The sequence below is a fragment of the Temnothorax americanus genome, unplaced genomic scaffold (assembly GCF_048541705.1).
Source record: "Temnothorax americanus isolate GAGA-0224 unplaced genomic scaffold, ASM4854170v1 Scaffold4, whole genome shotgun sequence".
Classification (NCBI taxonomy): Eukaryota; Metazoa; Arthropoda; class Insecta; order Hymenoptera; family Formicidae; genus Temnothorax; species Temnothorax americanus.
The window spans coordinates 4,052,293-4,071,013 of record NW_027509547.1 but is presented as its reverse complement, the minus strand read 5'-3'; the positions used below and the strand labels follow the sequence as shown (position 1 = coordinate 4,071,013).

At 38.3% G+C, this 18,721-nt stretch overlaps 1 protein-coding gene and 1 long non-coding RNA gene across 5 annotated transcripts in view; one reads left to right on the top strand and one right to left on the bottom strand.

The window, feature by feature from the left end:
• LOC143902478 (WD repeat-containing protein 47) overlaps nt 1–18,721 on the bottom strand; it is a 62,599-nt gene that overhangs the window by 35,637 nt on the left and 8,241 nt on the right. Inside the window, exons 1-6 of one of the 3 annotated variants that reach the window (XM_077415430.1) lie at nt 16,159–16,303; nt 9,798–10,497; nt 8,879–9,476; nt 8,239–8,590; nt 1,303–1,413; nt 866–941 (exon numbers count right to left, since the gene is read on the bottom strand). In XM_077415430.1, coding sequence (XP_077271556.1) covers nt 866–941; nt 1,303–1,413; nt 8,239–8,590; nt 8,879–9,476; nt 9,798–10,497; nt 16,159–16,196 — 1,875 coding nt within the window. In that variant the 5' untranslated portion in view covers nt 16,197–16,303. Of the gene's footprint in view, nt 1–865; nt 942–1,302; nt 1,414–8,238; nt 8,591–8,878; nt 9,477–9,797; nt 10,498–16,158; nt 16,304–18,721 lie in introns of those variants that run through there. The other 2 variants (XM_077415431.1, XM_077415432.1) reach the window with 2 other exon arrangements.
• On the top strand, nt 11,544–16,204 carry LOC143902486 (uncharacterized). Of its 2 annotated transcripts, none has more exons than XR_013258387.1 (5): nt 11,544–11,842; nt 12,052–12,979; nt 13,092–13,198; nt 13,765–15,034; nt 15,107–16,204. It is a non-coding gene; the product is annotated as an uncharacterized LOC143902486 (long non-coding RNA). The 2 variants fall into 2 exon arrangements; XR_013258386.1 differs by having other exon boundaries at nt 11,545–11,842; nt 12,236–12,979.

Below are 18,721 nucleotides of genomic sequence, written 5' to 3'. Positions count from 1 at the left end.
TTACGGTATGGATATATAAATTGTGAAACGAATGTACGATTTATCAATGTAACGTGCACACACATTTATGAAAAAAATAAATAAATAAATAAATAATTTACTATAGAAAGATACTAAATCATAAACTTAAATTTCTATTTTCGGGCGTATCTCTATTGTTAGTTACGAAGTATGAATTTTCGATTTAATGTGTTTAATCAGATTTATGAAGCGTGCGATATATTTATGTTCAGTAATTTCAATATGTTAAACAAAATTGAATTATACATTGGGCAGTTTCCACTCATATAAGTTTACATAGCGTACATACATTCCGTTGGCTTTATCGACGCATTTGTCTTTTATATTGAGCATTACGTTCTTACTTGGCGTAAAAATGGCGCGGTAACAATCTTAAAATCACCTCTGAATTACACCGGAAGAGATGTGGAGAGAGATATCGATCGGTTTTATGTGCCTGCTATCTCGATCGATTCGCGGAAAATGTGGGAAGGACGGTTTCTCCGGCGAATTACGGACGACACTATAAACGTGTTATAGCTTTTATGTCAAAGCCTATAAAAAATACGGAAAGACGGATAGAAAGTACGTTCTGTATGCTGTACTGCGTAGTGGCAAGTCAACGCGCCACTGCCATAGACACGGTAATAAAATGACATTATGATTTAGAGGAGTACGTCGATGCTCATGATTTACGCTACGGTTATGTGATAACCGAATGACATACTGTCGTATTAAATAACGCAGCGCACGAGTGTGCGTAAACGTGATATTACGGTATTGTTAAAAAAAAAACAGCCGGAGATTCGTGGGCATAAAATAGACAGCGACGCTAAACATGTATAATATTTCAAAATTCACTTACCTTCGGTTTGATGACGTCATAATGTCCTTCCGAGACCCTTGAATCATAAATGCCGCTTGACACCGAGTTTTGCCTCCTGCAAACGACAAAATACACGATCAATTTAAGTATGTCATGTTGTGAAAATAAAGATCATGAATTTTTTGGAAAAGATAAAAATGTACGCAAATAAAAACATACAAATGTATATAATAACAAAGGAGAATGTGTGTGTATGTGTGTGTGTGTGTGAAAATTATGTTTGTCAATTAAAGATTATCTCTAAACGAGGGATTGAAGGAGATTTGATGGTTAGATGGTTGGAGAAAGAAAATCATTCCGACGCTAAATGTTATCGATATTAAATGACGCAATGCCGAGAGAGCCATAAATTTTCGCGTATCTTTCGCAGTGGGATTATCGGGGAATTTATACACGACGCGACTCGAGGAACTTACGCGACTGGATCCGATCCATTGATCGTAGGCTTCGGCGACTGGATTCCAGACCGGACAGGTGCACTCGTGTGAACGGGAGAAGGTCCTTTGCTTCCCAAAGGCTGCTTTATTCTGCAAATGTCAGAATGGACGCGAACGATAATTTTCAACGGCAATCAAGTTTCGCCGCTATTCACACGCGATCGTAAATTCTCTTAAAGTACGAGGAATTTATGATTGCAGAAGGTATTAGTTTCGTCACACGCGATATCATCTGTCATTTATTAATCTCTCATTTCCGTTGATATTTCCAGCCAGTAATCTCACTATTAAGCCGGCGTAAATCCAACTATCTATTGCACGTTATACGCAATAACTTTGTAGAGTTGCGTAAAACACATGTGAATCTAAAAAGAACGGGATCTAAAATTAATCTTTTTATAAGCAGAAGTTTAGAAAAAAGTAATTCTTTTAGAACATATATTACGAGTAATTTAGTCATTTCCGCTTCTAAGATACAGAGATTTTCTCTATCTTAAGTGTCTACTTTTTTTCGCTTCTAAAGAATAGACTTGGGAATTAGCCATGACCGCGATTTTCATGCAGAAACAGAAATAAAGTCTGAGAAGTCGCGAGACCTCTCAACCCGAGCCATTACTCAAGTGAGACATGATTTATCGGGGATTCGTTATCACCCTCCGAGTTCCAACGCGGGAAAACGAGAAGTTGGACCATCTTGACCTCCGCGAACTCAGACTCGTGGGTCTTCGTGGCATAAACAGCGGATTAAGCGTCTTTTTAAATGTAATCTCAAGTGATATGCGATGTGCATCATGAACAACATGATGCACATTGCGAATTATTATTCGCAAGATGCGTTATCTCTCTCATAAGACTTGATGTACGTAAAATTTCGAAAGCATTTCAATTTTCTCGAAGTCTCCTGGACCTCAACTGCAAATCGACGTAATCGTTCAGTCAAAAGTGGACCAGTTTCATATAGTGGCATTTGGTCGCGAAGGAGCTGTTAGTTTTTTCAACGTATAACGGTTTGATATGTTACATTGCAGATGATTTAGAATCCGACATTCTCTAAATCACTGAAACAATCTCTCTATAGTCGATCACCGTGCGATGGCTCAGTTTTCGTTACCGTTATACAAAATCGCGCTGCATCACGGCGCGTGCTGCGTTCTCAATCGAAGTAACGTTTTGCGATGCGACATGAGCTCCCGGCGCAGCTCCACAAGCTCAGCAAGTTGCGTCTTTGCTGAACGTGGCTTATAAGTTATTATACAATACAGCGAGCGCGATTGAGTCATATTCGTGGAAATCGTGGTAAACAATTTGTATTTGGGAGTACTAATCATCTCTCGTTAATACATTAGCCGACATTGATAAATATATATGCGTAAAATATAACGACATCGTAGATAATGTTTATCATGTGGCAATCTAAAAAAAAGTCAGCGTTTCAGAGTCAGCGTTGCAAATCTCTTCTGAAAACATCAGCTCTAGATTTATTTGGAAATGGATTATTCAAAAGATTGAATTAGATCAAGAAAAACGGATTGTTAAAATGACTATTCGCGCGATATTAAGTGCTCATTAAATCTTTGCGCTTTATAAGCTTTATAAAATTTTTAGTAGAAAAGAATTAAAACCTTAAAATTATTAAGAATTAAAATCTATTTAATATTTCGAGAACCGAGAATGCTTTGCCTCGAGAATACTCTGAATAAATCATACTACGGCAAATGTCACCGAGCGATCAAACGAGTAGGATTAATATTTACCGACTTATACACGGCGGCGTGGAACCAACGCTCCGAAGACTGCACGTGCTGCTGTGACTGTTCTGTTTATTATAAGTCGGCCGATTGTTAGGAGGCTGAACGCAGACCCGCTCAGCGATGCGGAATCGCGGCGTCGTCGGTTTGTGATAAATCATGCTTCCTGCACACTTTTCTCGTCGTCAAGCCGCGACGCGTCTTCACGCCTTCATCGCCACACATACACGAGTCTCATTTCGGGCGGACGATTTCGATTTTCGTTTCTCGACGAGCGAAACTCGGGGGTCGATGGTCCCTCGCGGTCGCAAACGGATCGGAATGCACTCGACGATCGACGCGGCTCCGAAACGCGAAAAAAAGGGGCGAGACAGACCCGATACACCGACTTGACCGCTCAAGAAGCCGCGGAATTCGCCGCTCGTTTCGTTTCGCAGTTGAAGGACTGACGTGCGAGAGCGGTCGCGAATAAACGGTATGTCGTTTGCTGTCGTGCAGCTGCAGCTGCGGGCGGTACCGGACCGATACTGCCGGCTAAGAGGCCCGATGTGGAGTATCTCGCGAGGGAGCAAGAGCGGCGGCGGCGGCGACGGTGGTGGCGACTACGATTCGCCTGGCAGCGGCATTAGGCACGACTGAGCTCAGGCCTGTCGGCGCTCCGACTGCGCTCCGTAATAACAAAGCGTATCGCGAACCTATCAGAGGCTGCTTTGATTCCCTCCGGCCGCCTGCACGCGCGGCATGGCGCGGCGCGGCGCGATGCATCCGCGGCGATCAGCTGTCGCTGTGTGCGCAACCGCGATACGTCTCGCGAATGCGATTCACGACGAGAGATGTAGAAAGTTTTGCGAGTTCTTAGGAAGCTCAAATGCAAATGCAGAGATAAATGAAATAAAGGGGGAAAACAAAAACACGGTCTGCTCCTTTAACGGAAGAAGTATAGCGTGACGACATCTCGCTCTCTTTCTTGCATTTTGATAAATAGAAAGTTAAGGGGGAGCATCAAACGAACGATTAACAGAAATGTGTGTAGGAAGTGTTAGATAATAAAATCACGCAAAAAGTTCTCTTTTGGATGTAACTTAATTGTCATTCGAAGATCCTAATAAACTCTTAAAGTATAATGAGATATTTGAGGTCTCTAGAGATTTACCACGATATACAACTTTATCATCCAAAAAATCTTAAGAGCTCATAAATGTAGAAGAGAAGACGTGAAATTATAGTGTCAGCAGAATTTTTCGATCGAGCTATTACTTTCAATTGGGTAATAATTTTCGAGCGAAAGAACATTGATCGCGCGGACAATCGCTTTCGGGAGAATCGCGCGTAGGAACATCTTTAGATGTCCCACTTCGAGAAACAGAAGCTATACAAGCGCCTCACAGTTGTTTCTCGCGTAGTTTAAAATGATACACGCGAGTTATACTCAATTTCACAACGTATCGCCACACTTTCTGCCTTACATCGGCAACGAACGTGAGACTTTATGAATTTTCAAGCGCTGCTCTGACCGCTCGTCGGCAAAGGAATTCTCCGTTCTGCTTTCTCAAATTGTTCCCGCGCATCGAGCTTTTTACATCGCCGCGAAATATTTCGAACGATATCAATGCATCAAACAATGCCCGAGGTTTTTCCACGTCCTTTCATATTAAGGTAGGCTTGTAATTCTGCGTTTACTCACGATCAACAAACTTTCTCACTCTGTTTTGGAACGTGGCTACGTACGCTCACGCGATATGAAATTTGTAGTAACGCTATTGTACGTACCACTGCGTGAATATATTCACACCTATGTATAGATTTGTCTTGAAAAAACGCTTGGTGAACATTTATTGTCAACGTAGGTCAAGAAACGCGTTGCTGTCGAATTAAATGGAGTAATTGAGATTTTTTGATAAATAGGCCAAATACAATGAATTTTGAAAGATAAAATTGACTACTTTTTTTGATAATCGTTAAATAAGTATAATCATTAATAATTTATTTATAATAATGATAATAATATTAATTTTTATCATGAAAAAATGATTATATACTTTATTCCGTTTATCGACACTTTGCTACCACATTTTCGATTTTGCTTAATATATTTCTAATGTAGATATAAGTATAAGATAACATTTTATCGTAAACTGTAATAAAACTGTATACGCTTCGATAAGTTTACTTATTACGTAAGTTCGCAGGCAATTAGAAGAGAAATTAATTATACAATTATATAATTGTGCTTAGTAACTCAATTATGTAATTGTATAATTAATCTTTTGACTGCATAAAAATGTACACAATACAATAAACTCATCGATGTGGAACGATTATTCAAAGCGGATTCGTTTTTCTATATTCATCTCTAACCGCACACACAACACCTGGAGTGTTCAATGCTAACGAGGCGCTTTTAATCCAAGAGAAAGAGAAAAAGAGAGGGACTGCTTCGCGATTACTTCGTATTCCGATGATGTTCCCAACAAAGCCTCGTTTGTTACCAATGACGACCGCTCGCGCGTTCTAATTACGCACTGCATCTCGCCGTATTCGCGCAAGTAGGTGGCTGCGTTACAACGGACGAACAGCGTCGAGTCTCCGCGATGTAAAGAGGATTCGAAGACCCATCTTTGGCATCGGCAATGTTATTGAGTCGAAGCAATTTCTCGCCCAAGGAAATTCGATGCGTTATATTTACGTGGACGTAATCGACGGTAAAAGCATGTTTGTCCGCACGATATTCTCGGCAACGCGGTATAATTAGTGGAAAGGAAATTATTAGAAAGACCAGCAATTCATTATTGTATGTACGATTCATGTGTGTGGATTTAAATTTTATGGTACATTTCCGACACTTTTTAGATATTTTCTAGAAATACTACATTATATGTACTTTTTTCTTAATTTTATTCGAGTCCTTGAAAACTTCTTCGTTTCACTTTATATCTGTTTTCAGAAACTACTTATATATTTTTATAGTTTCAATTTTGGAGATTTAGTTTTAAATAATTTTATTATCTAAGATATCTGTTTTTTAATTTCACTGACAAATTAAACAATTTAGGAATTTTTTGCTTTTCACGTTTTCAGATTCATAATAATACGAAATAAAAATACCAAGAATGTTTGCATGAAAATAAAAATTACTTTTCAGCAATATCATTGTTTTGAAAGAAGACAGAATTCTTCAAAGATAGAGTGTCTCAAAGGAAGCTTTATATGTCGTTAACAAAAACAGAACGCGCCGTCCGATAAATCTAGCGAATCATTCATGCAAGAATAACCACGTTTGTTGAACTCGCCGAACGATCAAGGGCTCTCGTTCGGCCTCCATCTCGTCGACCGCGAAATGCCGTCGTCTAAATACGCCGTATTTCGCCGCTAACGAACTGCCAGACACTCGAAGCTCCTTTGGACCGAGTTAATTCGTCGATTCATTCCGCGAAAACGTCGACGCCGCCGACTGCGCTAGCTAGTCTCATTAGCACGTTCGTGAAAACGTATAACGTAACTACCAATGAAAATACTATTCAACCGCATACGACGAAATAGTTATTACTCGGAAAATATCCCGTAATACACTCATATATTTTAAGCTAGCTCTTCTAAACCAGCTAAAGCTTTCATATAAATGAAAGATGAACGATAACGATAATAACAATTTTATTGCTACAAATTATGAACGTTGCATCAAAATTTCGATTTAGATTATAAAAAGTGTCGATTAGAATAATGCAATTATGGATATTTAAATAAATGACGAATCTAGTTAATAATCTACGCTATTTCCCAATCCATATTACCGCATTCTATTTTTGAACTTTCTAACGCGGCATCGTTAATTTTCAAGTTAAAAGAAACGTGATAATAGTTAAATATTAATTTTTCGTTTTAAATAATGTGACGTACGTTCGCAAATTCGAAATAAGTATATAAATGTACGAAGTTTACGTGTTGGCACACTTTGCAAGATATAGGTACGCGTATGAATGAAACAATGCGGCCATAAATATAGAGGTATGCGCGTGAATCATCGATAGGGCAGGACCGTTGGCGGAATGGTACGGTCACCGTTTTGCTGTACGCACGCATCCGGTATCCGGTTCGAGCACGATGTCAGCGGTCGATGCCAATGAACCGTGATCGAATTCCGATTTCAATCGCCGGTCTCTGTGCGAGTAACGTTCGCTTTCTTGCAGAATGTTTCAATTGCAAAACGGTATATCGACACGCATCAAAATTATTTCTTGAGATCGATCGTTGTATATAGCGCGAAAAAACAGATTTATATAGACAAAAAACGCATTAAAATCATTTCCTGAGATCAATCGTATATAACGACAAAAAACAGATTCATCTAAAACTTCGAATTTTAATCAGCGTTAATTTTATACAGGATGAATTATGTATGAATGAACCAATCGACTTCTCATGTTCAAGGAACTTTTAATTAGAAATAAAATTAATGTAAGTATCAAAGAGTTAGAATATTTTTCAGATAAATTATTTCAAATATTTAATCAAAATTTGCTTTAATACAAATCTGTTTTAAAAAATTACGGATATTGAGTAAGTTAATAAATTCAATATTACGGTGTGTTAAATGATTTAATATTTAATATATATTACTGTATAGAAATATAATAAATTTCTGGAACGACTGATTCCATGAATTTTTATAGAAAGACTCATCTAGTCAAGAATTTCTTAAAGGGCTTTTACATCGGAAAATCATGTAGAAGTGATGAAAATAGTTAAAATAATCAGTTTTTTCCACCGATTCTCAGAGGAGGGTAACAGTCTATTTTAATCAGTGCTTCCATCGGAGTCTAAATCTAAGCTGCTATTCTCGGCACATGTTTTACTACAATAAACGTGACAAAGGCATTTAGCTATCGCCATCTGTTGGAGAATGCAACGGGCTCCGACTTTTCATTCAGTACATTCGATGCAACAGGACCGATATAGACAATATTGACAACACACATATATTAACTATGCGGTAATCCTACTTAAAAAATATCGCATTTCTTAAACTGTGCTTTCTTTTTATGCTTTATTACGCAAAAACATATGTACCTTTCTGGCAACTTAAAAATCGTAAATATTACCTTAACGATTTTTCATTAAAAATATCTACTTTTTAAATAAAATCTAATATTTTTAAAAAATTACTCACCCTTCTCCCTGAAGTCTATTATCTGCTACTTGCATAGGTAACGGTGCAGTTAGCTGCCTGACTAATTCGTCCCTTTCCCTTTCCTTTTGTTGGATAGTCTCCTGCAATCTTTGCTTCTGTTTCTGGTATTCTTTAAATAGGCCACCGTTGTAACTTTGTTCGAGGTTGTCGCTAGGAGCCACCATCGCTCTAATCGGTATTACGGATGGGTCTGTAATTTTGGCTGCGACTCCCGTGGGCTTTTCCGTCAAGGAGTCCCTTCTGGAACTCCTGGCGGTCGAAGGCGCCGGCGATTCCCTTCCAGCCACTCTGCGTTCCGGCGTGGATGTCGCTGAAGGATCCACTTCCACACCTATAAAAAAAACATTATAAAAATTACGGGTTACTTTTAAAATAATTTAGAAACTTTCTATGTAATATGGGACTACTTTAACAGATTCGTCATAGAAATAATAAAATCAATCAAAGCTAAGTAAATTAATTGAAATAATTAAACATGTGTTATATTAAGTACATGCTATAAAACATCGATTAAAAATCTAATCGTTCTTTCATTCAAATGTTTTGTATGATATGTGCACGTAGCGATATTATTTAAAAACTTTCAAATGTACTTCTAAGATGTGCTTTGTAATCTTACCGTCGGGGCTTTTGGAGTGCCCTCGAGTTCTCGGCGGAGCCTTAGGTTGAGCATTCATTGTGGTCTCTTGTATCGAGGGTAGTTGTTGAAACTCGGTGTAATTCGAGCTAAGGAAGACATCACCCTCGTTTTCGAAGAGCCTATCGACGCTAGTATTCATCAACTTGTTGTTCTTGAAACCGGTTAAGTGGAAGCTAGCGAATGATGACCTGGACATCGGGTTTACGTCGCCGACGGATAGCGCCATAAGTGCCGCCGATGGTATGGATGTGTTCTTGGGACTCCTGGGCCCGAGGCCAGCCTCCAGAGCCGGCACTAAACTACGAGACATCATATCCGCGGCGGATCTCGGCCTCGTAAACGGCATGGCGCTGTGCGGAAACGTCTTCGGTTTGATCGGCGTTATTAGCATATGTTCCGTCCACGAAGTCTCCAAGGAGGGCCTCTCCAGGCGCTCCACGTCGACGTTCAGGGTTCTTTGTGCAAAGGGTACAGCGAACGTTTCGGGAGGTATACTTTGAAGCCATGAGAGCAAACTTAAGTCCGAATCGCTGAACCCCACAGACCCATCCAGTAGCCTCGAGAAACTCATCTCTACCTATAACATAAGAGAGAATGCACGGAATTAAAAATCTAAACGAAACAAAATTAAATTATATAAAATGTAAAAATACTATAAATAATATAAATAAAAGTATAAATACTATTAAAAATTAAAATAAATGTATAAAAATGTATGTAAATATTATAAATATATATGTATAAATAAACAATTTAAAATTATATCCAATAATTATATAGTTTACGTGTATACAGAAAAAATAAAAGTAACTTTAATTTTAATTTTGATATAATTTTGGCAAATTTTATCCTTTAATAAAATAAAACAAAAAAAATGATAAAGAGACAAAAAAATCACCTGTTCGCTCTCTTTCGACCCGGTAGCTTTTGCTTGGCAATAATTTACGCAGGATTCGTACAAGATGCCTTTGATGACGAGCTGAATGAGCCGATCGTTTTTCGCCGAGGTGATCGGATGCGCGGGGTCGGCGCTCTTCCTGTCGCCCGGCAGGAACTTCTCTACCAAAGGGTGAACCTCGCGGAAACATTGCACCCTCGCGTTACTGGGATTCCAGTCCTTGTACTGCAAGTGATCCGTCAGCCGCGGCAGAGTAAGCAACAGACACAGGCTGCTGTATTCTTCCTTAGAAGGCGCGACCTTTTCGAGGTCGCTCAACACCTTGACAACCTCCTCCACGGCGTTGTCGACGCTGCCGTTCGTCCCGGCGGCGATAACGTTCGCCTCGGACTTGATGCACAGCAGCTCGACATATTTGTGGCGCAGGATCGAGTACGTGAACTTCCTCATGTCGAAATCCGACAGCGCTTCCAGCGGCTGGATGAACTCGAGCACGTCATCCCATTGTCCGTCGAGGATCAGCTGGCGCAGGAACAGCACGTCGTCGCTGTACTGGCCGTTTATCACGCCGGTCTCGCGCTCGAGCGAGAGCTGCGAGATGTGAAGGTCGCGGCTGTGGAGAAACTCCAAGGTCAGTCGCACCACGTCCTCCTCGCGCAGCGTCAGGTGCGCCGCCGGCATCACGTACCGAATACGCAACCTGGATCATTTCATTAAAAACATAAATTGGCGTATAGTGCCTCGCATCTTCATGCACTGCGCGAAGTCATTGAGATATACTTCGTAAACAAATTTCTACCGAAGAATAAATGAAAAATTTTGATGCTGACATTGAGTTTTGATTATTCATGGAACGTATAATCGTCTTCTGATAATGAAGTCATTTTACAAAAATACATTTCAGTTTCTGCAAAATAATTGTGATTATTCGAATTGTAATAGGTTTGTCGAGATACATAGAAAATTTGAAAAATTCATAATATAACGTTTACGATTTTATAATCGGATACGACATTATAATGGAAAAACATGTAATTGTCGCACACTTAAAACTTAGGAAGAGTCATATTAACACGAGGAAACTAAAATGATGTAAAATTAATATATCAAATTCGTTGGACTATCAAACTAAAACTTTTGATTTTTAACTTCCTATAAAAAAAAAGAACTTTGCACAAACTAGGCAATACGTATTACAAAAGTAATATTTAATTCTGAGAAATATTGAAGTTGCCGCGAATATTACTAGCAATTTAACACGATATTACCGTATCGCTAGTAGATATTACTATGTAATATCTGAGAATTATGAAATTGCTTCAAGAATTTACCTCCTGGTTTCAAGTTTCGCGTGCTATAATATAATGCGGGAAAATGAAACGCAGACGAAAGATTGCTTAGCGATATTTATATTCAGAGTGCGGCCCGCAGCGAGAGAGAAGTCTAAGCTCTAGATCAACGTCTCGGCATCCAGCTATCAGCTTATGCGATAATCACTAACCAGGGCACGTCTGCGGGTGTGCTGGCCCCGTAGTGCAACGAACTTTCGATTGCTATTTCGTGCATTCCATACATGCATATCATTACTGAGTTTCGTAATCGTGCGTTTTACAACAAACGGAAGTCCGCGCGCGAATCGAATTGCGTTCACACGAATCCTGATGATCGTTTTACAGTTCTTTTGCGAGCTGGCTGATGTTAGGCAAATGCGCGGTGTTTACGAAATAACGCAAGCACACGCTTTTTTTTGTCAAATATTGCCCAATAAATGTAGCAATTTGCATCAACCATATTTTCAGAATACATAAACATACTTTTTTAAAATTTTAATGACATCTGTACTTTTTGTCCAAGGACGGTTCCACAATGTGCAAACTGATGAAATCATGGAATACGCAAAATTCAAGCTAACGTCAGCGATTCTTTCTGGGTTATTTAAGTGGGTTATTCAAGTTAGTGGGTTATTTAAGTTAGTGACAGTGAGGAATCGCGTTAGTCTCAAGTAAAATTGTAAGAGATACACGATGTTTTCGCATCGAGGATTAGTGAGTAAACTTTTCTGATATACATATAATATGGTAATCTTAATAAGTTTACTATAATCTTTTAATCTTTTAATTAATCTTCTGGATATGTGTTTAAATCATTAAAGTAAATAAATATATATTATAAGTATATATAATGGCATAATATAAAGTAAATAATAATAAATGTATAATAAGTTTAAATCTAAAACATTCTGTATATCCTTTAGATAAGTTAATTAATAAGAAGATAGTTTCACGATTAAATAAAAACCGATAATATACGGATTGCATATCCAAAACCATCAAATTTCATCATGGAATATAAGCACACCGGAGCACTTTCACTAACAATCCCAACTTTGACTGTAACCGGTAAACGCACACAGTGATGAAACGAAAATTGAATTTCAGACAATTTGCCAGAAGAGTTAATTGAGTCGAAAGCGGGGATCGAGGCGCCGCCCGTACGTCTGTAAAATATGCGAATGCCGGAAAAGGAAAGCAAACACTGATCGAGATTTCTGACTCGCCCCCGGGTGCATCTCTCTGATTAAATGCAATTTCCTCGATTCCGCGGAAAGCTACTTCCGATGGCACGCGCGAATGTTCATCTTTCGTTATTTTTATTGACGCAGCAAACATCGCAATGTTTGGAACGCGATAAAAATTGGTCAGAGAATTATATTCGTTATATTTGTCCAAATAGAATTGAATGGCAAGTCTCAGCAAACTACAGAGATAAACAGACAACGAACAAACATTAAATCATAACCTTCGGCTAATTTTGCGGAATCAATTGGTAATCACGGCGGAAGTAATCACGAGATCCATTGATCGAGATGCATCGTTGATCTCTTCAAATGGATACATAATGCGTAGCTGACGGCTGTTGTAGCAGGTTGTAAACTCATCGTACGCGTTGAGGTAACCTGAACCTGAACGCGTCGTGGTAACGGAACACTGAGGAGTTTAAAGTGCGCTGGAAGTTATGAAACGAAACGTAAAAGGTATCGCACCTTGTTTACAGCAATGTAATCATCAGCGCTGATGCGTGAATGCTATCGCGAAATAAATTCGATATTTTGTACATTCAATTCTAAACAGAGATCTTTAAGTTTCGCTCCGTCCTCTTTCAAGTTGGTTGTTAATAACGTGGTAAGAATTTTAGTTACAAATTTAAGATGTAATTGTGGCCGTTTTATTTGTATCATCTTGTGCAGCAGTCTAATATTGTTGTTACACGCAACTAATTTATCCGAAATTTAAGGAAAAGCACATTTATCAAACGAAAGCTACAAATTGTTGGCCAGACGTTCCACAACGTTTGCCGTAACAACGACTGCATGCAGAAATCGGCCGTTACGCTCGTAACAGGTGAGTTAACTTCACTATAATTAAGCATTTATTAAGTCAACGAGGAACCTTAATTGTCTGTCAAAATATATACATAGCACATTATCACTTCACATACTGCCAATTAATGTAGATACATATTTAACAAATTATTTTTCAAGATTGGAAAATTCTTGAGTTATAAACAATATAGAATTAAAAACAAAATTAAGTTTTATAAAATAGAATTAGAAAGAATAAGATAAAAAATCCTTAAAATAAAGGATTTAAATATTCAAAATCGTAGATAGATTACACAGAAATATATAAAATTATGTTATATATGGAGGGGTTAAAGCCATAGTGGTGTAAGTCACTTTTTTTAAACCTATCGAGTTAAGTTCATAGATGCTACACGTGCAGATATGTTGAAAAAAGAAGAAAAAAAAGTGGTAAAAAAAAACTGACTTACACCACTATGGCTTTAACCCCTCCATATATTCTATTTTGCTCTATTTTATTTTTTAACTTCCAAATAATGTGTAAAATAAAATATTTAATAAACGTTTAAAAGTTTGTTAAAGTTTTATGTGCGTTTGGTATTTCAGATTTTCAAGACTGAGAGAATATCTTCAATGTACTTATTAGTCGTTTCTGCAGGAATCTTTGGTTTTTTTAATATGTCCGTTCTTTACTCTTCGATAATCGAAGCGTGTCGAGGTCTCTTGGCCGGAAGCCGGTTTCATTATATAGAAAACGTATAATCTCAAACGTATAATTTCAAACTCCGATTCACGAAAGTGAAAAAACTTCAAACCTATTAAAAAAACGCCGTCGCCGAGTAAATTTCAAAGGGAACGCTCCTAAGTTCGACGAGCCCGAGCATTTTGTCGTCCCCCTCCGACTTCAACTTTGACATCTCCTTGACATGAAGCGACTTTTGCTCCGCGTTTCCCGCGTTCGTAATTCCAACTTGCCGACGTTCACATATTCCGTCCGTTCACATTTTCTTCGCGATATTATGCGCAGGCGACAAGGATCGTTTGTTAATTTATACGACCTTTGAGGCAATCCAATATAACGGCGCCGCATCCTTCTGCAGGACAGAATTAATCGAATATGCAAATGAGAGGCAAGTATATCGCTCTCGCAGATCACTTTGTTTTCCCACACATATCGATTTTTCTGGTTAAATGAACAATGAAACCTTCGCAATCACAGGAAGTACGGATATGAGAAGTCTATAATTTCTCATTCTAATTCTAATAAATCAACATTTATAAGTAATGTTAAGCTATTACTTTAATTCTTTCATGAGTTTCATATTAACACTAAAATATCATTAATATCGGAACCTTGAAGAAACTAACGAGTTTATAACTCACGGTTGCTCCTTATTAAGTAACTTCTTGATTAAGAAGTTCAAAGTTTCAAACTACAGCTTTCAATATTAGACGATGGCATATAAATCATGAAAAAAATTAAATTTAAATTACAAATAAAAATTTACATATCTATGATATGGCAATCAAGTTCTTAATCTAAGGATTATTTTCACGCGCGACAAAATAACCTAATTAATCTTTTATTTCTCAGTTTTTGCGCACTATATAGCAGAACATAACAACCTCAGATTGTTATGATAAACTGATGGATGTATTTTAAATGCTTCCTTTTATTTTCAAAATGAGAGAGAGAGGGAGAGAGAGGGAGAGAGAAAGAAAAATATGATCTGTGTGCTTTTATAGTAATGTAAACCGCTTATCTGAGAAGAATTCGAAACTCACAATTTTGGTGGAAGCTGTGGGCGCGAATACGCTAGAGAATTTATATTGCCTGCAGGAAAAAACGGAGAACACTGTCGCGTGACCTATCTCCGTGAGTAAATCAAGCTTCGAATACCGGTACCCTACGGGGTCAAAGCTGACCCGCTGAATACCTCCATTACAGGATGGTTAATGGTTTCTTTGCACCACGAAGAAGATTCCCTCTTGGAAATATTGCTTCTGGTTGGTGAAAGAGCGGAAAAGCCTTCCACCACTCGGTCTTATCACGCTAGCGCAGGTTCAACGACTCAACGTACTGATACACGTACTTAACATCACATCGTTACAAGGTTCTAAATTTAACACAAACGCCGCAGTGCATGAAACGCTAAATTAAATCTGTCAACGCTAAATTCGTCGCTAAATTAAATCTCACAACATTAAGTGAAACCTGTCGACGCTAAACCTCGCTAAATTACGCTGCCAACATCAAGATGTCTCGCTAAATAAAAAAAAATCTACATTTCGGTTATATATATAGCATATGTATGTATTTAATTTAATAATAAATCACAATGTTTCTTTAAATAATAATTACACATTCTTGGTAAATCGCAAGCAATTGTAATAAATATCGCGTAGAAAGATTAGCTATAAACAGAGTAAAAGCATTGTTAATAGTACTTCCTCACATAAAATGTACCAAATCTTCGCTATATCTAACGATGACTCATCAGTGCATTTACTACCATGTGCGAGAAACGAAATACCAATGATATTTCGACGACAGGCGATGTTTGCCATTATACATATACATGAAACCGTCTTTAGTTGTTAGAAAGAAAAGCTCACATATTATATAAAATAAAACAAGTAAAAATAAATTTACAAACGTTGATAATCGGACGATTGCAGCTATTACCTGATCGTTCTCGGACTGCATTACGAAGGAAAAGTAGAGCCGCAGCATATTAAGATTTTTTGCTACTGGTGCAACGTGGAAAGGGAGCTATCGAAAATCCGTGTGTTATAAATGAGCGAAATCAAGATACATACAAGGAGGTTAATATACCTATCTCAGTAAGTCAACTCAGGCTGAAAGATCGTATCACTAAGTAAATCACTTGATTCGGGAAGAGTTTTTATTTTTGGAGTAAAAGAGTATCGGACGGGTACCAAAGGGAACGAGGAAACAGGAATCATGCATAAATTATCACAAGTAAATAACATATTTACGTCTTCTGGACCGCGCGTTTATACGTCGTGGCGAACATTCACGCGAGAAAGAGGGCTCAAAAATTCCTGAGTAATATACACATTACACGCACGACGCGAACATTTGGAGCGAGATGCACGAATAAAATCGACGGAGCACGTGATCGAGGATGCACGTACGAGTGACGTCGCGCGACGCACTGACTCGTCGTCGCCGGACGTCGGGGCGCCGTCCGTCGCGACGGCGCCGACGTATCGGCCGGAAGCAATACCCTTTGCGATTATAGTCACGAGAATGAGCGCGATGCGCATCGAGATCGCGTCGCACGTGCATAAGATAGCCCGCGAGAAAATCGATCTCCCCGACAGTCTCTAATAGAAGCGAACCCCGTATGGTCGCGTCACGAGGCGTAAAAGGAACCCAATGACGTCAGTGGAACATCCGAATGCGGTTAAACAGTATCCGTTAAACGAGAAATAAATCGCGTGTAAGTTCAAGACATTAAGGAGGCTCTTACCCGGCTGCTCTAATCAATGTAGCAACTGAAAAATTATCATTAATAATTGGTTATAAAATTATCGGAAAATTAAATAAAAAAATGAATAATGATTTTTACATAGCGTAAGAGTAAGTTATATGTTTTATTAGTGTAAATATTAAAATTTATACAATAAGTCAGTTGACTACGTCAGTGCTAAAGAGCAGAATAATAACATGCGCGTGTTACAACGTCGTCTGCAGCCGAGGTTAAAAACTACAATATCTTTAATAACTCATCGTCAACACCAAGTTTTCTTCTTATCATTAGAAAGATTATTATTTTAACCACAATTCCTTAGTTTTTTGTTTACCTGGCTCGCAAACTTGCCAAGAAAATACATCACTTCCGGTAAAAATTTTAGTGTTTACCATATGCCCTGTGTTAAAAATGCGAATTTCAATACTAATATTTTTATCGTCAACCTATGCTAAAGTTTTGGGCATCGGTTCGTTGTGGTTCACTTTACAACATAATTTAATTTCATAAAGATCTGTCGTTTTATGATCGAGGTAAGAGCCTCCTTAATGGGAAACCACTATCCACTTATCCCTCGGTGCACAATTTAATCATCCCACGTTGAGAATCTTTTTTTCAACATTTAAATATATACTTCGGTTAATTTGTTCGATTACCCGTCCACGGTTGTAATTAAATTGACTTGAAGATTGAAGAAAACGATACACGAGTTGCTTCTCCGAAGTGACCGTCTTTAATTCAGATTCTAATTAAATACAATTACATCTGAAGACGAACCAGTTGCGGTGACGGGTTCGCGAATATTGAGCGTTGGATTAACGCGAAGAATTTTAACAAGTGCATGACTTCGAGATAAGTCTTGTGGCTTTGACATTTTCATAAAACCGACCGTTGAAGCATAAGTGTCTCCTGTGACCTCTCTTACACGACCTACACCTACGCAAGCACCTTCTCCGGATTATACCTGCGATCAGGTCGACTTCCTTGTCGAAGAAACATATCTCCACGGCCGCAAATATCTTATTGCCGAAGGCCACTATTCACCCATAAGCACTTTTTGCATAATCGCGTCGAGAAATAATGGATAAAGCGAATAACGGCGAATCTCACAAAATCCTGCGAGCGTGTCGGACGCCTTACGAAAAAAAAAGAAGATTGCACACTACGAGCTGCCTATGCGATAGTAATTATCAACAAATTAATATTGCTACTCGCAATGTAAAGCTAATTGAATAGCGCGTTCGTTGCGTAAGATGTTTCGAAAGAGGTTATTTATACGGAAATTAATTTACTGTATATATATATATTAGCATGTACCGTTTCAAATCTCGGAAGAAATAATGACAGATTAACATGCAGGTTTTCGCCAAAGCGCACGCGCATAGAAGTTAATCAAAATATATATGCATGTATTAGAAAATCTATCTTATATTAAAAATGAACATTCCCTGTATATTCTATGACATTTTTATATAATTTGCCGTGTATAATTTTATCTATAATTTTATTATTTTCTATATATTTGCTGTTTTAATTACATATACCATTATAAAAAGTTCTGACAAAGTTAGGTTTCTCTCTAAACTCATAAGAATATAAATAATCTTCAAAAATATATGAATAAATATGCTTACGCATTGTTTCCTGGATAACACTACTTTCTCAATTAAGGATTGACATTAAAAATAAATATTAAATTACAATATTTTTACAATGACGTCTATTTATGTATGGAAATTAAATCATCGACATTAAGTTAAGTGTCAAATTAAATGTTCCTAAATGCAGCTTTTGCCTTTGACGAATATCAAAGCAAAGAATGTAAGAATGGACTTGACGAAGTCGGTGCAGCGCGACGTGTTCTAGAGCAATGTCCGTTCCGGGCTACGTGCTTCCCTTAATTGAGCGTGCACTAATCCCCCTTTCCCCCGGTTGCTGGTCTGGAGGGGTCCACGCGGCACGGCGATTCCCCACGTGTGGTCGCGCCTTAATTGAGCGTGCGCCCACTTCGAGTCAGACGATTCTTTTCTCATCTTCCTCGCCGTCTCGACATTAAACGCGTGCTC